We start from the raw sequence: 24,780 nt of genomic DNA, 5'->3' as shown, positions 1-24,780 counted from the left end.
TCCAGCATAGCTTAATGCAGACCAGGTTTAGACATTCAAATTAGTGACCCTTTCAATTTAAAATAATTTATCCAGCTTTCATATAAACAGTAAATACACTTTTTGATACTGCCCAATCTAAAAGCTGAACCTTATACGAAAATTAGCAAGAAAACAGAGTCAGGCAGTTTTTCAAAATGAACGAAATATTTCTAAGAATGAGGTGCCTCCAAGAAAAACATTTTGCCAAGCTCAAATGTTGCGGTAGTATCTGACTAATAATGCATGGCAATAGACGAAGCTTTCACTTTTCATGTTAAAGCCACTATTTACTAATATTCAGTTGTCTTTGACAAGGCAATTGCCTCTTGACTTCATTGAAAAAGCCACCGAAATGATTTCATGCCATTTTGCTCTCCTCCTCACTGCCTGTCCCCTTGGCAATACATCATGTTGGTGTCCATGAAGCAATCCCACATTTGGGACAGCAGCCACCAGGGTGAGGAGAATGCAGGTAAAATCACCCCAGTGCTGGGATTTTTCAGGTTTAGTTCAAAGCACCACATTAAGCTCTGGAGATAGCCAAACCTCCGGTGACTTCACTGGCTGCGGGAGCATGAGGAACGCACCCTGCCGACACCACTGCCCTGCCTCTTAGTTTATCACCATCTGCTCTGTTGAGTTTTCAGCCTGCCTTCTGCCTCCTCCTCCTCAGCCTTCACGATAACGCTACCCTCAATACCCTTTCTGTCTGTCTTTCCCAGTTAGCCCTGGACCTTTTTCTCACCATCCTCCATATCTCTACAGAACACTCGCTTGAGCCAACGGGGCACTACCTTGCTTTTTCATTCCCCTTTCTCCCCGGCAGGCACTCAGGACTGGCACTTTTTAACTGAAATGCCAAAAAGAGCTCCACCTTAAAATAAATGGTCACAGGATCTTGTTTATCTTGCCTTAACCACCCCGAGCTATGACAGTGTGGAGCATGGGTCCTCTGGGACACCAAGCATACAGCAGGCTAAAGCAGCAAGCACATGCCTTGGTGGTATTAAATCATAAATAAAACAGCAGCAGCAGGCACGTCCTCTGAGCATAAAAAGCAGAAGCCTCCCTGTAACTCATTTAAGTCCTCTCTTCAGAAGCAAACCCTCTCCATTAGACTTCTGAAATCTGCTTTACTTCGGGGAGTATAGCTCTTCAGCTGAGCTCAGAAATGAGTCTGGCAGTGTAGTCCCCTGTGGCAGAAATCTCCAGAGCAGGCACAGCATGAAAAGCAATGCCCGCCTTCCTTAAGATTAATTTCCCCCCAACATTCACTGGAATTCAGCACCGCTGGCACCCATGCGTTCAGCCCTTGGGGCAGGCAGGAAGGCAGCCATACCACCAATGTGTGAAGTGCTTAGAAAAATGGTTTGAAAAAGCCAAGGGGGAAAATCTGCATCCTATTCCTTTGCTGGCACCAGCCATTTTTAGCCTGCCTGTTTCAATGCTCTTGAAACACCATGCCTCGCTGGTGTCATGCTGGTACTAGTGTAGATAACAGGAGGGAGCAGGGTGGATGCAGGAAAATGTCTGCAAGCCTGAAATTCAGAGTATCAAATCGGTAAGTGCAAAGGTAAAAAGCAGTGATGGAAAAGGGGTGATACACAAGAAGGTTGCTAGCAATTTAACTCTTCTCTGAGGTCCCAGGTGGTAACATTCCCTTCACCATTGAAACCACCTAGCCAACAAATTGAGGATGAAAAACATAGGGAAGACTTTTACCACTACTATCTAGTTTCCTCATACATGTGTTTCATGAGTACCTATTTACAGGCACAGATAGTTACTGACAACAGTCAGGTAGCTGTCTGTTAGTCTGCTGTGAGCAGGGTAGGTAAGTGTTGCATACTCAAACTTTACATGACTGATATGAAGACTAGTCCGGGACTCACTCATTTTGGAAACATGCAGATTTCTAAGTTTCCAAGTTTTCTTAATTTGTGCATTTAAATAAAAGAGTTGGCAAACAATAACACAAGATATATTAACCTGCAGAATGGTTCAGCTGTTGAAATTTTTTCACATTTTTCAAACATATCATCTTGGATTCGGGCTCCGACTGTCCTGGCAAATGATGAAATCATAGCTTTCATGTATTGCAGTGAGAGATGCATTTATTTTATACACAGGCTCACCATCAACTTTAAAAAGGCAGCTAGCACTGTCATTATTTTCACAGGGAAAGTACCTTTTCCCCCCCACTCTTAATGTTCTTAACTAACAAAACATTTTTTTTTCCCCTGAAAAGCACTTCTGTGTATATCACTAGGTGCACACTCTACCTGAAGGAGTAGATTTTCTCTCCAGGCTCAGGGTGATGACGTGGCTGAGCTACATTACAGTAGTACTACAGTTACTGATGATGTGGGGAAGAGCTGTGTGTGTGGCATTCATCGGTGAAAACTAGACATCCCTCCCTGACACCCCCCTTCCCCTCCCTGTCCCCTGACGTTGTAATTGTCAGTTTTCCTGAGGGTGTGAAGCAGGAGATTAGCTGCGCTTCACGAACTCCGGCAGCTCCATGCCTGTGCGCAGGGTAAGCACTCCAGCCTTCTCCAGGGCAAAGGCCGGGTGAGCAGCATCAGTGAATTTGTGCCTGATGGCGAACAGCACCAGTCCTCTCTCTGCATTGAAGAACAACAGTCTGCCGCCACTGTAATCCAAGAGGATGCCAATCCTGGCTGGATGTTCTGTCACACAGACATCGCTCATCACACCAGTGTGAAGAAATCTGTAAAGCAAGCTGTGGGAAAACGGAAACCAGAATACAGTGAGCCTCCTCATGGCAATTTACCAGAAATAACCTGCAGCTTAATTCCCACCTATTAACAGGTGGCCACATACAGCAGCATATCACGTGCCAACAGCATTTTGCTCGGTACATAAACAAAGTGATTGTGGCATCGCTTCAAAGCCCTGCCTGGCATGCTGATTAGCCCTTTCGTTTGGCACCTGTGGACTCTCAGGGTAAAAGCAGACTTGCTGTAAGCATATTCGTCTATATCTTTCTTATTACATGTCTTTGTGGGGATTTAAGCATGAGCTCTGCTTTGGCAAAAACCCTTTGCATCTCAGATGTTTCATTTAGCTAGTTATGTTCATGCATCTATATGATTTCACACTAAAAAAAGCACACTTATTTAGATCAAGAGCACCTTTACACCACCAACAGGGTTATGCCTTACAAACCTCCAAGCACCCTGGCACTGGCCTGCTGAAGACTACCCCAGCACCCTGCAGTCCTGCCACAGTGGCATGTGGGTGCCTATCACTGTGAAGGACAAGGCAGGAGAAGGCATTCCCTATGGAGGCTTGATATCTCCTGCGGATCGAAACAGATTCTAAAAAGACTGCATTTATGTAAATAAATACACTTGCTGAGATTTTGTGAAGCAGTTCAGGATATGAGCCTGGAATGACAAAGCAGTGGGAAATTAGTTTTTTAAGTTTTATTCACTGGCTGTGTGAAGGGCAGTAAACTGGTCTGTTTGAGATTAATTTTAGTTTTTAAGGTGCTTGATAAGATTTTTTTAATTAAGAGGAGGTCTAAAACTCCTTTGTAGTTGTCCCTTTCTTATTACTCAAATTTGCAGAAAGCAAGCAGGTGAACTCTTTCTGATCTCTTGATTCTTGAAGCTGGCCAGCTTTATTTACATGAAGGACAAGTGACTTCCCAAGCAACCAGACTGCCACAGCTTTACCTGGTTTGTGTAGGACAGCACCGCATGCACCAGGAAGTATCACTCAGCCCCAGAACACTGCTCTGTGATATTGCCTCATAGCAAACCCCAATCCTGTAGCTTCTGCAGGCAGAGACAATGATTTCCCAGTAATGACATCCCCGAGCAGGCAGCAGTTCACCCAGGACTGAAGGAAACCTGTTTGTGGGAGAGATATACAGTAAAGTGAGTGTAGTAGTAGATCAACCATATTGTGATATTTCTTACAGCCATGTCATGCAGCAGCACCTAAAATTACTAACGGATTGCACTTTGTTCTTCTAACTGCAGGGTTTTATCAAAGATTTGAATGTTGTCACTGAGAGTAATTTCGTCTTTGCACTAAGGTGGACTCATCTTAAGGAGTGAAAAACATGCAACTTTACCCAAAAATATATGAAGCTAGCAAAAGGTGGAAAAGGTGACTTTGGAGGCAAAAATGGACCTCAAATTTAGAAGGCTTGTTCAAACCTGAAAGTATGGCTGTTTTAAGTAGGCACAGTAACAAACATCTTGTGTGTTTTCAGCTGTAAGAGTAAAAAAAGCGCTTAAACCAGTAATACCACGTTACCTCTGAAGAAGCCATATCAGTGTGGCACAACTTATACAAGTGGACCTATGTTTATGATGGGACTGATATCAGTATGCCAAAAAAAAAATAATCACATTTGCAATGGATGGAGCTAGCCTGATAAAACTGTTTTAAACATATCCCAGGAGCATTTCCTAGTTCTCCAAAGCCACAGATGCTTTGGAAAACATTATCAATAATGCCATCAGTAGAGGAGCAAAGTATGGAAGATGGATTACTTCTAGCCACAATATATTAAAAAATAAGCCCACAAATCTAGCCTTCTTGGGGCAGCAACAAATTGCTTTGAGACTGAAGTGCTATGAAGGATTAAGCAGTGACCATGGACTGAGGCAAACCCACCAGTCCCACTAGGTACCGCTGCCTTCAACTTTCTGGTAGTTCCTCAGTGACACTGAAATTTTCCCAGCACCTGCATCAATGCTGCTACTGGCTTTATTGAGATATTGCAGTGCTTGAAAGGAGGGTCAATCACATGAAGTCCAGAGGCTGCATGGCTGAAACGACTCAGTTCTTCCACAAAAATTAGTTACCACCGTGTGAAAGCTACCTATAGGCAAAAATAAGAGTGAGGGACCCATCCTGAACCCCATAGGGTGGTCGTGCTCGTCATGCTGCTACTCACCCACTGAATTTGGTTTTCTCAGGAAGGTGAATCACTGTTGCATTGGAGGAGATATGCAAAGCGGGATGGGCTGTGTCACTCAGCAGTCGAAATCGAGTTCCTGGTACAATTCATGACAAAGAAACACCAGTTCTGAGAGGCTGGCAATGTTAACACAACATGCATCATAAAATGTTAAGCAACAATTACTGCCATCTTAGCTGAACAGAGTTGTGTCTGCTGGCAGGTAGGAATGACAAAAAACTGGGTGTGAATGCAAGGAGTCTTCCAAGCTGCCGATTGGGACGGCAGTCTAATATTCAGAAATGTAGCTAGGTGATAAAGAAGTCTTCCATATTTAAAAAGGTTGAATAATTTTCAATCAATTGCTTTTTCAAAATAGCAAATTTGAATTTTGAGGCTGGTTTGAAAGAACCATACATGATTTAACACTATTTATCTAGAAACCTTGAAGTTTAAATCATCCATTACATTTTAAAACCGCTCTGCGTGCTTCCTCATCCCTGAAACCAAAAGTCCATAAGGTTTTAATTGTGTGTGGGTTTTTTAAGGTCATGGCATCTTTTATCAGAACGTGCTCTGCCAAACTCAAACAAACTGGGATCCCTGAAGAATATTTAATCATTTCATATCTCTGACAGAATTCAACTTTTTTGCTTCTGAGGTTGCATCAGTTTTACGTTGATATAAATATACAAACTTCAAGTGAAGTAGTCCCCGATTGTGTTAATTTTAAGCAGATAAAGTATGGTCCCTTTTATCTCAATAACTTGCTTATTCTCATATTGGAAAGTTCAGGTATGATTTCCAGAGGAATATGCCATCTTTGGCTGCTTTGCCCCTCCATCCCATTGTTTTGATGTCAGAAAACAGTGATCTACCTTTTGTTGAGATGAGAGCTGCTTCACTTTGTTCACTTGTCCCAAATGTGTTGACAGCCCTCAAGTAGAAGAAATAGTTCACATTGGGCTCCAGGGATACTTTCAGTTCAGGTCTCCTTATACCAGCAAAAGATCTGCAAATTTTGAAGATGTTCATACATGAAAATGTATGCAGATATCCAAACCAGGAAAGCTGATTTATGTAAACAGCCAAGCCACCTAACAGTATTGTTGATTACTGAAACAACAGGCACCACAGAGAAACTCCAAATTGGGAACGTGAACACTGTTTTCACAAAAAAAAGTGGGTTATGTAGGAGCTTTGGCATTTTACTTGAGGGACCGACCCTCCTTAACTTTGACAAATTTTCAGGTTTTTGTTCCTGTACCACCTTCTCACTCAGTGCAGCCATTTGTTGTAATGCTCACTTTATGTTCATTTTGCAGCATAAGTCATCACAAAGAATGCAAGCAGCACAGAATCAAATTCTCATCTGCCTCCTGTGAAAAGTCTGCTTTACAAAACGAACAAGCTTCTGAAGAAGAAAAGCACTTTTAATTAATTCAGTTGCATGACAGTGAATGCACTTGCGTTTGTACTATCTGGGCACAGGCTCCAGATTCAAAACAATCGATACCCTTATCTGAGACTGCACAGAAACCAGACACTTCTTATTATGAACTCACAAACAGTTCCTCAACAAAGTCTTTGCTTTGTCTCCCTCATGGTGCCGTGCACTCTAACAGGCTGGTTTTGCAAGAGACAGCAGCAGATGAACTGCCTTTGGACCGTGCCCTGTTTTGACTAAGTCTCCCCTTTGTGGTGCCTCAAAAGGTCCAGCTCCCACATCCTCAACCACTGATGTCTTGACACCTACTGGAAAGCAAGAATCAGCACCCGCTCAATCTGCTTCACAGGCGCTTTGAAGTGCCAAAGTACTTTGGATGGCTAGAAAGATGCCAATGTTATTTTCTATATTGTCACGAGTATGAAAGATTGGCTTAACAAATTCTCATACACTGGATCCTGATTTTCCCCATTTTTGCCTTGTATGATAATGGTTAAGCCAGACAGTATATACCCACTGCATTGCATGCCTGCAGGTAAAGGCTGTTTATCTGTATAAAGTCAATAATTTCCTCCCAGAAATGCTTACAGGAATCTTCAAGGCAAGTATCTAAATTCATGAACAGAAGACGTGCCTTCTGAGAGCATGCAAGGCACTTTCTCTTCCACCTCAGGTTTGAGAGTGGAGCCCAGGATGGCCTCCCTCCTTCAGGTAATGTCTCTATGGGAAGCTAAATTAAACAAATTACCTATTCCAGCACTAATTACTGTGACCACAGAGGAGGTAAGGCAGGCAAGTCAGAAGTCAGATCAGATCGTTGCTATTCATTTGTAGTGACTGTTTTTCTGCATATCTCCCACCAGAGAGCAGTATAATCTGAAGAATAATCAGTGCTCATCCACCACGATTTTTGACGTGCCTGCCTCTGCTGCATTTATGACATAAAGGTAAAATTCCACAGTCCTACACACACCAAATTCCTGCTAACACCACATAGAGCTCTGTGTCTAGGTGGATGGCATCCTGGGGAAAGACTGATGCATCATCTTGAGTAGTCTGTAACAGGCATTTTGTACGGACAGTTGTCATTTAAAGTGATTGAAAGCATTGAGAAAAAGCACTGGGTGCTCCTGTGATCTGTTTTTTCAATTTGAGAGAATTTCAGAGAGTTTGGGGCTCTTGCGTGATCAGCGCAGGGCCATGCCGCCTTTGGGGAATGTGTTACATTAATGCTGGCACTGATGCAGTAAACAGAAGTGGGTTGCCCAAACACGGTAGCAATTGGACGGTTTGCTTCACCCCCATGAGTAACCAAAGCCTTGACCATGAGAGCACTTCAGCCAGGCCCAGGGAGTTTGGCGTGCTGGTCGGTTCTTACTGAAGGGTTCCAGGAAAAGGTGCAACCTGATGACTTTCCTGATGACAACCTGAGCTCTTTAGACTTGAAAGAGGAAAAAGGATCATCTGAGTATAGAGGACAAGAGAAAAAGGGAAGATAAGTCAAATAAACATACAAGATAGGAACTGGGCAAGGAAGCAAATATACAACAAGTGAGAGAAAGGAAAACCAGGATGGAAGAAGAGGCAGGGGAAAAGAAGTGGGCACTTAACTTTGAAGAAATTTGTCCATGCTTCCTAGAAAAGTCATACCCACTATGTTCCTTAAAAGCACCACCCTGACATCTTTGATGTGAATCTGAAGCACAGAACACCAGAAAGTTTTGAGCAAATAGTTCTAAGTGAGATGAAGGGAGGATATGCTAAGCTATTTATCAGAAGCAATTTGTGGCATCACGTAGGTCAACATGTCTTAAGCATAGTGATGCCCTCTATATGAGTCCTTCTTCTGTCTTCTGGAAAATGCCATGTAAGTCAGTACCCTTCCAAAGAAATTAGGAGATCTTCTTTTTCACTATGTGCTATTTAACTGATGATTAGTTGATAAAATGCAAAATTGTTACTAAATGCAAGTAGACAAGTACATTCTGGTGTAATGAGTAGACCTGGGGTATTCACATTCTGGAGTCTGGATCCCAGAGCATGGGTATTCAGAGAAGATTTGGGGTCCAGCTAACTGCAGAATAGGTCAGCCATCAGAGTTCAGACTTGCGTCTCTTTCAAATGTGAAATTCTCCAAATCAGAATTTGGTTGTATGTTTAAATCTGAGAGCAATAGCATGCCTCTTTTCAGTTGTAATTATGAGAGAGAAAAGTCTGGACTTTAAGCAGATCTGGTCAGTAAAACAGTGATCAGATTTTTGAACAGCATTCTCTGCTTGGTAATCTATTTTAGCCAGATTTAACCTGCCTAAGAATAAGAGCTCGTCAATTTTATCTACAATTAAGGCTTAAAAAACAGTCTTGCTGCTGCCAACTAATGAAACAGAATATGCCAACAAGAAGGAATTTCATTTGCACCACTCTGAGCCAGGTCTAAGCTCACAAGAGGCTGCGTGCAAAGAAGAAATAGGTCTTGTATTACCTCTCCTTCTGTCTAGAGGATAGGGTGAAGAGGGAAAGTGAATTCTGAGGGCTCCCTAGCAATCACTGTAGTTTGTCATGCTTCAGGCTGACCCTGCAAGGAGTGATAAAAAAGCAAGGATGAGGAGAAGGTATGATTACTGCTTGGCTTACAGCATACAGGTCAGGCATAGGAGAAGGGAAGGGAAAATGCATCCTGACTGTGTTGGGGGAAGCCTGTTTCATTTCCGAGTTCTTGTAACAAGCATTGCAGCTAGATCTTCCTCAAGATCACCTTAAGTATTGAACTGTGTAATTTTGGTCATGAAAGAGAGAGAAATCCACCTACAACATTCTGATGTCAGCTATTTTCTACTTCAAATACACCTGCCCACTTCATAGATGATTGGAAATGTAACAATGTTGTTATTAAAGCGTGAGGCATCCTCATCTTTAGCCTAAATGTTATCACGTTTGCACTGTCCCCACAATGTCTTGGTATCATGATACAAAATTCAGTGCATAGACGTTCAAGAAACATCTGAAGTTAAATATTTTAAGTATCTCCTCTTAATCCCTCTCTTTATAAGAGGAATCTTTAAGTCTCAAAATACAGTCTCCAAATTTCAGATATGCACTATTCAAAGCAGAACTGAAAGGAGTTATGTTTCCTCACCTTTAAATTGCCAAAGAATATTATAGTAGCATTTGTCTGTTAAATTTGTGATTTCCTTGGTTTTAGAGAAGTCTGATGCTGTGTTTTGATGCATGTTTCTCTCATCAGCATCCTCATTTATTTGAAGGAAGCAATGTCTGTATGGTATTTTTTAATATTGCATGAACCCAGCAAATGAAACGCCTTGCAGTGCTTCAGAACACCCTCTCTGCTGTATGTAATAGTAATTTCCACCCCCAATATCCCACTGAAACAGCACCTGTGCTGGTACCACCGATGTGAAGTTAGAGCTGAAAGTATGCAAGCTTTTCAAGATACATGTGGAAGCACACAAAAGGGGTGCACCATGAGCAGAAAAAAGTTCTTGAAGCTAAAAATAAAGAACAAATAGCTCTGAATTTGCTCCCAGCTGTGCATGTTTCCTTTCCTCTCCTCTGTCCCAGGTCTGGCTGTTTTGGGGTTAGATCACCAAAGCACCACCTGCAATGGTCCTCGCTGCTCTCTGAGACAGGAAGCCCAGCGCAGCCAGAGGGGAGGAAGAATTCCCTGTTTTCCACACCTTATATCCTGAGCTGGCAGGACAGTCATGCAGGCAACACAACAGGAGGGAGGCTTCCTCTCTTTTTTCCAGCATTAGACCTGCTCTATAAGTAGACAGAAAATTTTGGTCACTAGCAAGGCCAGTCCCGCATTGGTGGAGATGATGACACTCAGTCACTTCCACTTTTACAAACTCACTGCATACTGTACTAATTTCTGCCTCCCTGAGTCTTACAGATTTCTCATGACGTGATACATGGTTTCCATCTGAACAGCCCACACACCTAATCCCTGGACTACATTTCTCGCAGTTTTCCATCTTCCACCCACAGCTCCATTGACTTCTCAACACAGAGGCTGAACAGCAAGAAAATAGCAGAGCTCTGGAAACTGAAGGAAACATTTCAAAGCCTCATAAAGATTCTGAAAAAAGAATCAACCCAGGAAGGAGCTTTAAAACCACAGCAGCAGGTCAGGGACTCATTGTTGCAGAAGACTTAAGATGGTTTTGTATGAAACCATGTCCCTCAGGTGGCAAGCTGGCAAGGGGAGAGAACCCAGAGGGAAAACCAGATTTGGTTTATGGTATTTAGAAGGAAACTTTTAATGAGGATTTATTTCCAGATGTGCTTCAAATTCTCTCCTTGGGGAGCTGGGACTGCTCCAGACATGCTCCAAGGACCTCCTTGGAGATATTCAAAAGCCACCTGGGCAACTGGCTCTAGGTGGCCCTGCTTGAGCAGGGATGCTGGACCAGATGACCTCCAAAGGTCCCTTCCAACCTCAACCATCCTGTAGTTCTGTGACATGCCGAAGGCTACAGGGGGCCGGCCCAGACCAGGGGCTCCACACTCATCTCCGGTTGTTCTACGGGGGCATTTCTCCCTGCCTGCTCCCTTGGTGGTGTCCCTTGCTTTGGGTGGGTTCCCAGAATGACATCCGTGAAAGCAGCCTTGTGGGATGGGACAATGCTGCTTTCTCCAGGACTTCCCTGGGATGTCCTTCTCCAACCTCTGCTTTCACACTGTGACCCCAGCAGCAGCTGTATGAACTTTCCAGGGCTGCTGATAAATGTGTTTGAACTCCCACCCAGGGACTGGGAAATCGCTGAGCTACAGGGATGCCGCAAGCATGAGAGGCACAGGCTCTCTGTCAATGGGCTCTACATTTGGCTGGTCCCCAAGCTGAGTGTTGCTCAGGAAACTTGTGTAGGGCAAACTCCAAGCTTTCAAGGAAAGCAACCAGAAGAAACTACAGCATTTCCAGACCCAAATGCTAGGTGTGCACGAAGACACAGTTTTATTCCACCTGATACAGGTACTTGGCATAGAAAGTCAAAGCTCGCTACAGGTACTTCCAGCAGGCAGCTTCTCACTACATCAGCTACATAAGGAATTGATTTCTAGTCCTAACTTGCACCTTGGGGGCCTTGGATGGGAGCAATATAGGCAGCATGCTCCATCTACCAGCAGGCTCTTTCTTCCTTGGCTTTATGCAAAAAATTGTATAGAAATCTTAAAAAAAAAAAATAAAATTCTCTATCACTGAAACATCTTGTGCCATTACAGAAGCTTTCGAGGTTAATCTCAAGGGGTTGCTTTTGGAAAAGGAAAGAGGGACGTTGCTTTGAGGGAACATAAGTGGTAAAAGATGGCCTTTGACACTGTAAAAAGAGGTCAGAGCCCTTCTACAAATACAGAAATTTAAACTACAGCAATTCTGAGAAAATTCATGATTTTGTCCTATGGGAATTTTTCACAGTTGTCACAGTAAAAGGCCAGCTTCTGCCCAAAGGGAGGCCAAAAAGTCAAATGTGACTCAGTATAACTATAAACATGTTAGATTTTGCACAGGGTCACTTGAGAAAGGGAATAGGTCGGTTCTGGCAGCTTTTTGCCACAGTTACCACCACACAAGAAAACTGCTTAGTGCTATCGACACCTCACTCATGGATTACAGAAACTGGCACACTTTCTGGTTCAGTTTTGAGAAAAAGAAGCAATTCCAGTTAACAGGAAGGAGTTTTGGGAGCAGCTACATTATCCCTGACCAACAGTGACTTTGGCAGGTTGACAGGGACCTGATGGCCTCATGAAATATGTATGAAACAGAGCAGGTCATGGCTGCCCTCCAAGAGGCAGGAGAGCTGGACAAGACCTCTCCTTGATCGCATTAATGCAGCACATTGGTTTTATGTCAAGTTTTAGCCTACTTCTGTAAGGAGCAAAGCACGCACAATTTCACTGTCATACTTGCCTACTAGAAACCTGTGAACCCTTTAGTCCACTTAACTAATTTTGACTGCAGGGGGTGGATCTCTTCCCTCTCTGCCACATCTCCATGAAGTCCCTGTGAACTAGCCCCAGGGGTGAAGACCATAATCAGGGTCCTGGGGAGGTGAAGACGACAAACTCAGCTGGGCTGAGGCTCTTCTGCAGGGTCCCATATGGCAAGTTAACCATGCCCCCCCCCTCCCCCCCCGGCTTCTCAGACCTTTGCAACTGTATTTTGCTGGAATTTTGTTGTCATTGTTTTTAAAAAACAAATAAACAAAAAAACCCCAAGCCCCAAAGACATACAGAGCACCACATAATTTTCTCTGCATTTCAATGCAGTGCATGGTTTCATGACTCAGTGGTGCCTACATCCCTCCTTGCCCTCTCATCTACACAGCACAGACTTAGTGTAGGGGAAACCAGAGGGCCTGGCATAAGCAGACACCACCCCCAATTTCAAAGCTGCTCTTTGACCCCTGTGGCATGCCTGCACAGCTGGGCAGTGCTGAGCTCAGCTGTGCTTTGGGGAGCACCTGCCCACACATCCAGACAGCGCAGATGGGTCACCAGTATTCCTGGGTGTACACCTGCATCACCCTTGCTATGCCCCAAGCCAGCTCCTATCTTGTTCAACCCCAAGCAGAGAGCAAACTGGGCCAGGCTCCTCCATCCCACTCCTTCCCATGGAGCTCAGCTGCCCAGCCCTACCCTGCCTGGGGCCGTGGCAGCTGCAGGGCAGCAATTGCTTCCCCGGCCAGCACAGCCCTGAAACTTCTGGTTGATTGCAGGCAGTGCAGTGTCGCTGGGGTTTTGGCCCCAGATGAAAGGGATTGCCTGGTTAAGCAGAATAAAAAGGAAGTATTTTTATGTCTCAGACTAATCTCATAGATTAGTGTCCGTCCTGTAAGTTCCTCGGCACGCAGAAGCAGATTTCTTCCTTGAGCAGTTGAAGGCAGAATAATCTCTTGCTTAACGACCCGTGGTCTGGTGGACGCTTATTAGTGGCTGCCTAATCCGACTGAGTGGCACTTGCGACCGCGGCACTGACCTGAGACCCTCTCCTTCCAGCGAGTGCTGTCGGCAGTACTCCAGGGTGAAGGACTCCGCCGACGCCGAGCCGGCACACCAGCGGACAGTGGCTGTGTCCCAACACACCATGCAGTCCTCGGCCTTGATGGTGGGGACGGCGGGTGCTGGGGACACGGGGACAGAGGAACACGTTAGCTGTACTGCGAAGAGGGCGCCTGTGGCTGGAGGGGGATGCTCGGGAGGGAAAGGAAGAGTCACGTCCCTAAAACCCCATGGGATAGTTTTGCCCGTCCAGCAGTGATCTTTTGCTTGTTTGTGTTTCAATGGCGGAGGGCGACATTATAGGGAACCCCCCCACTCACGCTAGGACAGTCGCTGTGAGTATTTGTGCATTTCTGCACATCCTTAAAATGCCCGTGTAGATTTTTATGCCTTTCCTCTAGCACATTTTCCTCTTTCCTGCCAATCTTCAAGGAGCAGGGCACCAAGGCGTACTGCCTACAGCTCTCCCTACATCACTTCGATCCTGTCCTCAGCAGTCTCTGCATGAACTGCATCAGAAACAAATGTGCTGCTGCAGAACTGACAGGGAGATGCTGACTTTCTGCTTAATTATATCCTGTTTATTTTTGCAATGCTAAAATTTGGTACTGTAATTTCTCTTTTTTAGAGCCTCAGTTTAAGAACTGCAGACCCAACTGCAAGACATAAAATGGAATGTAGAATAGTGCACTGAATGCAAGTAATCAAAAGCTATTGTGCGAAATTGCACATCCAACTTCGTAGGCTGAAAATGGATTAGTTGTATTCACTTGCTCTTTCCCTTTCCAGGGAATAACAACATAAACGAACCTTACAACCTGTTGTTGAAACTCATATAAACAGTCTTAATACCAATCCTGAAAAGAAAGGTTATTAATTAAAAAAAGGTCATAGAAAGTTATTTTGCTTTTGAAGAGATTGGGTTCGGTTCCAAATAGGAGGCCTAAGACAAAAGTAGAAATTAGACAATTTTATGACAAGTTAATCTTATAGAGTTGCAACAAGCATTCCAGATACATTCTGTTTTTTAAAAAAATAATTTGTTATTAGTAGAAAAGGAACAAAAAACACCCACAAATACATATCGATTTCCTGGTTTAGTGAAAATCAGGAGGTTAGCAATTCAGGTTAAGATTGATGTTTTACTACAGGAACAGCTAATCTAGGTATTCAGCAGAACAATGAACCTGTGGGATAGATTCTTATCTGGTAATAGATCTGTGTAGCTCCCTTAGCAATAATCCCTTAATTCTCTTCTGACATATTTGATTATTGTCTGTTTTTAAATGCATCTGTTCCTAAAGAATGAAAAATTAATAGCTAAATCCCCTAATACCTGCATTCAAATACTGACACACATACCCACATTTATGTATGTGCAAACAGTATGTCACAAGACATCAAGCTTCTTTTTTTTATTGGAAATTATCTGTCTAAAGAGTAGATGGAGTGAGCATACCAGAAAAAGTTGTTACTGTGCTTCTGAGATTTTTTTAACAAATTAACTGCAGTTAGAATATATATCTGATGTTCTTGTAATATTCCAGCACTCGTATAAGTGATCTTATAAGAGGCAAAGAGCCAAAAAGCCAAAACCAGTAAGTTCTTACTCTGTCCCTCAGATACAGGGTGAGAATCACATAGGTTTTGAACAACAGAAGAAGGTGCATTCACTCCTATATCTTTAGGATTGCAAAAAGCCTTCATGTGGACATCAGTTTGAGATGGACAGGGAAGAGGCGGGATAGAGGGATACTTGCTGCCTTCAGCATCCGTCCCCCACAGAAAATACTGCTTGGAAATAGCATGGTCCCCAGGGGAGGGCAGGGTAGGACAAGCTGTAGTCTGGGAGGTGGAGGAGCAGGAGACAGGAGGTGCTGGAGGGATGCTGCAGCAGCACCCGCCTGCACTCCCCGCAGTTCCCCGGGCCCGCTGCCACCTCCATGGGTGCAATTCCAACAGAGAAACCTTGTGGGGGTTCCCAACACCTGGAAGAGGCACAGCTTTGATCTGCTATTAATGTGTATGTTCCCATAACTGCATATACCAGCAAATTATTTTTTTGTATGTGCCAATTTTTAATCTGAATTACTAAAAATAAACTCTAAATTCTTGCTTCTGAGTTCATTGGGCTACTTGAAGAATCAAAGTATTCTAGCTTTATATCAAAGTAGCTGGGCTCACACTGAAGAACTGGTTTCCATCACCAGTGCTCATCTTTCCACCTTTGGTGTTAATGGGATGCAGCGGTTTTGCACTAGTCAATGCTCAGCATTGTCCCCACAAGTCCACCTGGGGCTCAGTGCACTCCAGAGAAGGTTCACTTCAGCTTGAGGGAAGGTGTTTAATGGGCCCTGATTTGATCTAGTTTATTTGTTTTCTTAAAGAAACAGGCTAAAGGAAGGTATCAAAGACTCCAGGAAATCAATCTCTTTAGAATGTTTTGGTTTTGGGAAAAAGAATGGTGAGCCTGATGCCAAAAGGCAAAGACAGTTCTTAAAATAATGGCTTCAGAGAGCTGAGAACCCCTTTTTAAATTATGATTTATTAGCTAGTAATAACTCATTATTATTTGACCATTTTGCAGGAATTCTGCACCATGCTCATAATTACACTGTTGAAAAATCTGAATTTCTACTTTGAATTCTCTGGAAGGTAATCTTTGCTAAAAATATGAATAGCAAATTGAATATCAAGGAACTTACTAACAAATTTGAAGTCTAGTGGATTAAGCAAAAGGCTTGAAGCTGTGGTTGCTGCCAAGTGATTTCAACAAGATACTCAGTGTTGTACGGAGTTATTTCATTACAAAATTTTTAAATACTCTTTCTTGTCTGTATTTTGTGACTGCAAGAATAGAATGATTGTTTTTATCTTGTAGCACTAAAAAAATTGTCTGGCAAGAGGGCCTCAGACACAAGATGCTTCACCTTGCTCATAATTCAAGAAGCAATAGTTTTGTCAATACAAATTATTAAAGAAATTAAAGCTCAGAAAAATTAATCAGTCAAATGAAGCTCATAAACAATACTCATCTATTTATTCAATTTATACCACTTAAACAGCAGCAGAGCATCTCAGCCACACCTGAGATTTGTGTCCCACTGAGCTAGATGCAGCGTGTAACCTCGGTGAAGCAGGCCTTCCCTTGAAAAGTTAATAATTTAAATCAATGCAGCATAGATGTATTTGGGAGGATGGCAGAGGCAAAAAATGCAGCTGTTGCCTTCATTTTTCCACAGGAGAAGCAGCAGCAGCAAGGAGCAGCCGAGTGGCTTTCCCAGAGCTTACCCAGAGCATTGCAGTGCACTCACAAGAAAAATTCATAATGTGCTACCCCAATGCCTCAGTCGTGAGGCCCAAGACTGGAAACGTCTTCAAACCTGAATGCCTTCCAAGTTTCCTCCCAGAGCAATTATGCTGCTATATCTTAGCAAAAAGGGAAACAACTGTGAGTTGCGTGTTATCTGCTAGATGGGCTAAATGAAGCAGTTTCTTCTGTTTCAGTAACGCTATGGACTAGAATTGGTCTAAGGACCTGAAGCTTATATTAATCAAATGCCAAAATATGTACATACCGGTTTTAAAAATGGCTTTTTCACTGGGTAAGCTACAGCCTGTGCCATTCACAGCCATGACCCATACACTGTAGCAGTGATCTGGCTCCAGATCTTCCAAAATGCAGTGGCTCTCCTTCACCGTCACTCTGTACTCTTCCACCAAAGCTAGGAGGAACACACACATGCATTGGATGTCACACTCACATGTTGCACTGGTAGGGCCTACAATTGCACCTCTCAACTAACATGTAAAACCAGTCAATTAAAGAAATCCAGAAAGCGTTACTAGCCAAGATCTCCATATTTCACTCTGACTCAGTTTTAACAAAGTTTCTGATGTGCCCTTGAGTTGAGTGCACTCAAACCCCATTGATGGCAAGGGGAGATTATGGCTCTCAGTCCTGCTGAGAACTAGACTGTAAATTTGAGACATACAATCAGCAGTTATCAACCTTGGTTTCACTGCTCTATAACATAACAATTTCTCATAATGGACTTTATAGTCCTTAGTTATAAATTAGCTATTATAAAAAGCCCTTAGCATCCTTTAGCATGCACACACCTACACGCTTGTGCCTGCATACACACATGCACACATGTATTTGTGCAGAGCCCAGGAGCTTAAAGTGACTTTATGATCAGCCTGAGCTTTTTAATGAATAAGCATTTCAATCCTCTTTTCTCAATTTCATATTTAACATTTGAAATATTTTAATGTCATTTTGAAAAAAAAATCTTTGTCTACATGTGGAGAAACTGATTATCTTTTTCTGTCATTATTTTTATTAGAACACATTTCCAAAGTACATAGAGGGCCCTAAAAACCTGATGCAGCCCATCCCTTTGGGAGCTCTATCTGCAGTCCCCACGAGTACCCACGGGGCAGCATGGACATATCCTCTCTGAAGGTCAGGCCACTTAATAAAAGGGTAGCTCAACAGGGATGGTGCTGCTTCTCTGCAAACAACTGCCCTGCATTTTACAGACCATAATATTTATCTTGTTATTTGGGGGATGAAGGGGAGGAGAAGGAATGGTATCTACCTCACGCTGTCCTCCACCGTTACCCATCCTTAATCCTATGCATGATGTCTTAACAGCCTCTCTTCTCTCTGCATTATGTGCCCTCCCCTGTAGCTTGGCCTCCCCTCTACTGACCCCAGACCAGAGCAGAAAGGACTACTGCCATGATGAAGGCAAGACCTTACACACCCTCTGCATCTTTGCTGGCTTGCAGCTCCTCCATACAGTAGACCTGGAAGCAGTCGATGGCGTCCCCGTCATTCACAGCCCAGTAGATGGCAATGGAGGTGCTGGTGGCTGAGTTTGGTTCCTGAGGTACGACAGTCGGTGTCTGTGGGACTGAGAGGAAAGTCTCCCATTGTTATTCACACTCCTTTATTTTCAGCCAAATTACCTACACGCTCATGAGGCAACCCAGTTGCTTATTTTCACTCAGGTTGCTTATTTCCACAGAACAAGTACAGCAAGTACATGAAACATGGAATACTGGTGCAGTTTTAGAGCAATAAGTCCTCCTAAACTAGGAACAGACTAATGTAATTGCTCAGTGTTTGAATCTGCCCATTTCCCTCACAGTCTGGACAAAATAAGATCCAGTCCTAGCACTGGGACCACCTGAACCCAGCGCAAAGTGTGTGCCCACACCCTGCCCAGCTCTTGGGGTCCTTCCCCATGGGGCAGGACCACCATGCAGATGAGTCACGGCATGGCTGGTCATTTTCCGTCTCCAGCAGGGAGGCTCCCAGGGCTATGGCAATCCTGGACACATAGAGCTGTCATACAGCTCCAGCAACCCCTCTCCCTTCCCCAAGTGAACTGCTCCCTTCAGTCACAGGGAGAGCTCTCCAGCTCTGCATTCCACTTTGAGGCACACGTGCTGCTGAAACCCCAAGAGACTCCTCATAACTTCAGGCCACCTCCTCAGAAAGGCCAGAAGACCCTGGAGCCTAACACAGGCTCCTTTGGGTGACTGTCTTCTCCATTACCTGACCTTGCCTTGCAGCACAGGCACCAGAGGAGAGGACACCCTATGAAGAGGATGCCCGTGAAAGCAGAGACTGAAAGCACTTGTTTGTAGCAAACAGCATGGGATAGCTCACTGACGGGGAGTGGGAGCTTGCAGAGGAAGAAGGCCTTCTCCAGAGACAGACATATATGGCCGATCCCAGAAAGGCAGGCAGGGGAAAGGACCTGCCACACTAGGAAGGGATTCATGCAGTGTGTGAAATCCACTGACATTGACAGCAGCAGGGATGTGCTTTAGGCAAAGGAAGGCTCTAACAACACTGGGGCGCAGGAGGCTACCTGCAGCCTTGGGTCCACCCTTCCCCAGAGGTGGACTCCTGCTGCAGCTGCACAGCTAGATGCTCCTGCCTCGCATGGTCATTTTCCCCGCACACCCAGTGGCCAGTGAATCCTTGGTGCACAGGTGAATCCAAGCTCTGCCAAAGCACCTGAACCCCATGGGACAACCAGGAGCATCCCTCACAATGAGTGCTTCAAAGACCTCCAAGGCTCCCCACATTTCATATAAACTTTGTCTCCTGATTGGCACAGATCCATCCCTGATGAGATATTGTTCCCCTCTACGATTATGGCTTAAAAAAGAGGGAGGAGAGAGAAAGAAGCAAAAAGCCCCCAAAGATGTTCATTGTTAAAGTGATTGCAGGGAATGAAAAGACATGGTTCTATTTCTTCACCCAGTAAATTTCCATATTGCATGAATTCTCCTAGAATCTCAGCAAAAAGCTTTTGCTTTTTTTCATTTATCTTCACAGTAATGATGATGATCCCCTGTGGCATGAACAAGGCAAATGCAGATGCTGGCTCTTTCCTTATGATTTATACAGAGAGCTACCAGTACAGTTGGATTACATCTGCTTCCCATCAAAAAAAATTATCCTTCTCATTGCTAAAAACAATCCACATTTTGTTTTTTGACTGCTTCTAGAGTTGGTCGATTTAAAAATTGATCGTCTTTAGGAAAAGACTTCCTTTCAGTGGACTCAGTGGGGAAACCAGCTTTTTTTTTTTTTTTTTTCCCCTGTGAAGTTGCCTAGAAACCGCTATTTATGATCACAGAAATCCCACAACTGCAAGATTTATTATTATGCCAAATTTGAACAGAAGCTAGCTTAATGAATGAAACTTCTGAAAAAAAAAGATATATCAAAATTCAGTTCAGTAACATTGCAAAACATTTGATTTCTAATTTCCTTTTGCATAATATGAAACAAACTTTTGAAAGGAAGTAATTTCAAAGCAAGAGGTTGAACTATTCTCTTCAGAAAGAGAACATTTATATGTTATCAAAGTGATGATCCCTTTTTAAATGAATTTTAGTCAAAGAAATGAGATATTTGCACCACAAGTTTGACTAAATCATATTTTGCAACAGGAAAGTGTGACATTTTCTCATCAGTTCAGTTTTTCACTGAAGTGCTGTAGTGTAAGGAATTTTTTCCTTCACGCTACCTAATCTCCACAGCCCCCAGGAGAAAAAATAATAATCCCAAATGTTTTATGGACATTTACCCCTTTCCAATGTAATGAGAAATGACATTTCCTTGGCTTTGTGGACTTGAAAGAGAGTAGTTACACACCTCTGTGACTCTAATGGAAGATTGTTACAATAAGCAAAGGTCCTCACCTTCTGGTATAAAAGGGCAGGATGCATGGCAGGCTTTGGAAATAATAATTTTTCCATTTTTAAATTATTCCCACTCTTGTGGCGGAGCCTGGGTTCCAATATGCTCAGTGGCATGCTGCAAGTGTTTTTTATGCTTATGAATTTGTTAACGAGGGTGGCTGACATGAAAGGAGGAAGAATTTGAGGGAAAAGCACTTTTCACTAGTGGATATGGAAAATTTGGAAATGGGGGGCATTTTGAAGGAAAGACGTTTCTGAAGTGGTGAAAATAAAGTTCTATGAAATTGTTCTGTAAAAGACTATACTTTCTGAAGGGAAAATAAGTGGATTGGAGAAACATGGCAAATTCACATGTATTTCGTCAAATGGCTTCAGTCAAAAAAAATTCTGACAGTGTCTGACATTTGCCTCCAGTATGTGACAAATGATGTACTCAAGGCATTCAATTCCAAATAAAGTTTCGTGTAGGCATTTACCTCTATTTTCCTTCAGGAAGGGCGTACTCTTGAAAAAAAAATTATATATATTTTGTCTACTGCTCACCAAAGTAAAAAACACAATAGCAATTGAAATACTTGGTAGTGGAAGTGAAGAAAGAAAACCACGTATTTTAGAAAGAGAAAGAGAAGAAAGTATAAAGGATGAGGAGCTTTGAAGGTCACTTGCTAGTGGACAGTCATTCATTTCCAGTTAGTCAAAGCAAACTGGTCTGGAGCCATTTGGTGTTCAGCAAACACAGTAGTTAATGTAATTGAAACTGAAAAGCGGATCTCAGCAGTTTAGGGAAAAACGTGTTGGAGTGTGTTTTGGGTTTGTGTGGTGTGGGGTTTTTTTGGTAGCGGGGGAGGGGGCCACAGGGGTGGCTCCTGTGAGAAGCTGCTAGAAGCTTCCCCAGCTCCAAGTCGGACCTGCCTCTGGCCCAGGCCGAGCCCATCAGCGATGGCGGTAGCGCCTCTGGGAGAACCTATTTAGGAAGGGGAACCTGCAGTGAGTAGTGGGATTGGAATGTGACAGAAACCCCTCTGCAGACAGCGAGGTCAGTGAGGAAGGAGGGGAGGAGAAGCGGGGCAGGAGGGGATGCCCCTGCAAGCCCGTGGTGAGATGGCAGGCTGTCCCCCCCCAGCCCATGGAGGGGAGCAGGGGAGCAGATGCCCACCTGCAGCCCGGGGAGGACCCCACGCTGGAGCAGCATCTTCAGATGCCCCCGAAGATGGCCGTGACTCCATGGGAAAGCCCGGGCTGGAGCAGTCTATGACTGAAGGACTGCAGCCCGTGGAAAGGACCCACGCTAGAGAAGTTCATGAAGAACTGCAGCCTGTGGGAAGGACCCATGCCAGAGAAGTTTGTGGAGGACTGTCTCCCGTGGGAGGGACCCCACGGTGGAGCAGGGGAAGAGTGAGGACTCCTCCTCCCGAGGAGGAAGGAGCAGCAGAGACAAGGTGTGGGGAGCTGACTCCAACCCCCATCCCCTGTTCCCCTGCGCTGCTGGGGGAGGAGGGAGAGAGAACCAGGAGTTGAGCTGGGAAGGAGGGAGGGGTGGGGGGAAGGTGTTCTAAGGTTTGGTTTTACTTCCTGATATCCTTGTTTTGATTTGATTTGTAGTAAATTAAATTGGTTTTGTTTCTTCCCCAAGTTGAACCTGTCTTTTGCCCATGACCATAAGTGGTGGGTGATCCCTCCCTGTCCTTATCTCGACCTACAAGCTTTTCTTTATATTTTCTCCTCATCACACTGTGGCTGGGGGGGTCGGGGGGGGGGCAGGGGGAGTAAGCGAGCGGCTGGGTAGTGCTTTGTTACTGGCTGGGCTGAAACCACAACAGAGTGACTTGTGAGAAAGGAAATACAGCATGACAAAATGGGTCTGTCCTCCTGGATGACCTTGCCACTAGTTAGCAGCCCAGGAGGAAAGAATGGTTGCACCCATGGGACTGCAAGAGGAATTTTAGGAACTAAAGCAAGACACATAGCACATTTGCATCACAGTTAACTCTGACTGAGAGCGGGTTACAAAAAGATCTTTTTATCTGACTTGCTAAATAGTGACACTGAGATAACACTGCATGCACAAGTACCTGTCCAAATTCACCTGAGAACCTTTGAATGCCCCAGGCAAATTCATAGAAATCTGACAGGGAGGTAAGGTCTCAGAGATAATTCAGTTCCTCTAGGTCTAATAAAAGTAGTGGTGTGGAGGAGAGAGATGATCTCCCCATAGTGACACTGCTGAGTGCACTCAGCTCTTTTTAGACACTGGACAGTCTGCACAAGATGGCACTTCTCCAATGTCCCTTAGGCACCTGAAAATCCAGCCAGGAAACAAATCACCTTAGGGAAACTGATGTTCTAGTTCCAGTGCTCTGGGACCAAACATGTGAGAAAGAGGCTTTGCTTGAAAAGCCAGAGAGTGACTATGGCGGTGGTGGTGCATGGGATGGTGAATGGGAGGTCACAAAGTATGACAGTGAGATGCAAGATCCCTAAACAAACCTTCTCTCGAGAAAGAAACACTGAAGTGAGACCCCATTATGAGGAAAATTAATCCACAAATTGGTACTGACAATTTCTTCATTGACAGCTGTCCAAATCCAGATAATTTCTATAGGTCTATGTACAGGCAGAGCAGAAAGCCTACACAGGCAGGATTTTTACAGGACATGAAATATCAGATAGAGATTAATAAACACCATTATTACCCCATTTTCACTGCTGCCCTCCGAAGCAGAGGCTATTTCCAGCTACAGTTAACCACTTTTCCTTCACGTCCCATGGATGTTTCAGGTGCCTCTGTTCACTTGGCACAATCCCAGGGACCCCAGCCATCAGCCAGCCCCCTACCCTCCTCCCCACACCAGAGATGCTGGGGTTGTCCCCCTCAGGGGAAGACAGCTCAGGAGACCCTTCGATTGCCTCTTCTGTCCCTGTCTGCAAGGGAACAGCAACTTTAGCCTAGAGAGGTTTACAGAAAGAGACCTTCTGCTAGTCTGAGGTACAGATATCTGAAACAATGCAAGAATCCTCCACTTTAGCACTCTTCTCTCTGTTGCTCATCTTAGTGCCCTACTATAAGCCAAACACTTGTGCACAATTAGACTTCATTTTACATTCAACTCTGATTACTAATTACATGGTTTGCAAATTTATACTTCTCAGATTCTGTTTTTAGCTTCCTAAAATTTCCAAAGCATTGCCAAAACATTAGCTTTTGTAAAGACAATATTCTGAGATTCTTACCAGCCACATGTTTTAAGGAGTCCTGGTTGCTTTGTCCTGGACTGTCCGCGTAGTGCTCAAACAGTGAAAAAGCACTGGGCACCTTTTCTAAAGAGAGGGTAGTATCCATTGCAGAAAGTAACCTATTTGGAAGAAAACACATAGCTGTCTGTATAAATCCCTTGTGGTGTCACATAGTTTTCCAAAGGGCAGAAGCAAAGACCACGCGATGTATGCTCCTCTAAATATTGCCCATGAACTTGAGGACAACATGCAAGGAGAAGCTGTTTCCCTGATTTTGAACATTTAGAGCATACTGCAATTTCAGATCAGGAGCACAGGGAGAGTGCACACTGTCTGTATACACTTAACCCATGAGAAGGTGAGGATTTGAAGTTCACAGCAAGAACTTCACAGCAAGCACTCCCAAGAGCACAAGGGTTCAGACTTACTAACGCAGTGCCTTTAAAGGTTACAAACCTTAGAGCTAAACTACAGCAGCTGACTCCAGAGACGTAATGTAAAGCAGCTGCTTGTGGCAAGCAAAAAAAACCAGGAGAAGGAACATAGATTCCACTTAATTAGCCATACTTGCTGAGTTCATTATAGGAAAAAACCCAACATATTTTTAACTCTGAGGCAGGAGCAGCTTCAAGGAACTGAAAGATTATTTTTTTCAAGGCAACAGAGTTTTACCTTTCTCGCCTTCTTTTTTTTCAGGCACAAAAGTAGTTAATTATGCATAATCTTAACAAAACACAATAAATATAAAACATACTTTCTTTAGAAAAACATGCATTGTTATATAGACTTGTTCTTAACCTTTTTTAGCAAGTTGGGTATTACCAAAGTAAGGTAATAACCAAACCCATGCACAAAACAGAATAAACTTTAAGTTTAGTGTGTG

General features: G+C 43.8%; 1 protein-coding gene across 2 annotated transcripts in view; it reads right to left on the bottom strand.

Annotated features, from left to right (window-relative positions):
* Positions 1-2,117: 2,117 nt before the first annotated feature.
* Positions 2,118-24,780, bottom strand: part of CMYA5 (cardiomyopathy associated 5) — a 48,861-nt gene continuing 26,198 nt past the window's right edge. For both annotated transcript variants that reach the window (XM_030005075.2, XM_030005076.2), the window contains 8 exons: positions 23,895-24,016; positions 18,203-18,352; positions 17,009-17,155; positions 13,408-13,552; positions 5,839-5,972; positions 4,958-5,057; positions 3,723-3,899; positions 2,118-2,764 (listed from right to left, as the gene is read on the bottom strand). In XM_030005075.2, coding sequence (XP_029860935.1) covers positions 2,512-2,764; positions 3,723-3,899; positions 4,958-5,057; positions 5,839-5,972; positions 13,408-13,552; positions 17,009-17,155; positions 18,203-18,352; positions 23,895-24,016 — 1,228 coding nt within the window. In that variant the 3' untranslated portion in view covers positions 2,118-2,511. The remainder of the gene's footprint in view (positions 2,765-3,722; positions 3,900-4,957; positions 5,058-5,838; positions 5,973-13,407; positions 13,553-17,008; positions 17,156-18,202; positions 18,353-23,894; positions 24,017-24,780) is intronic.

This window comes from Aquila chrysaetos, chromosome Z (assembly GCF_900496995.4).
Source record: "Aquila chrysaetos chrysaetos chromosome Z, bAquChr1.4, whole genome shotgun sequence".
Taxonomy (NCBI): domain Eukaryota; kingdom Metazoa; phylum Chordata; class Aves; order Accipitriformes; family Accipitridae; genus Aquila; species Aquila chrysaetos.
The sequence above is the reverse complement of the archived record's forward strand: the minus strand, read 5'-3'. Positions and strand labels throughout refer to the sequence as shown.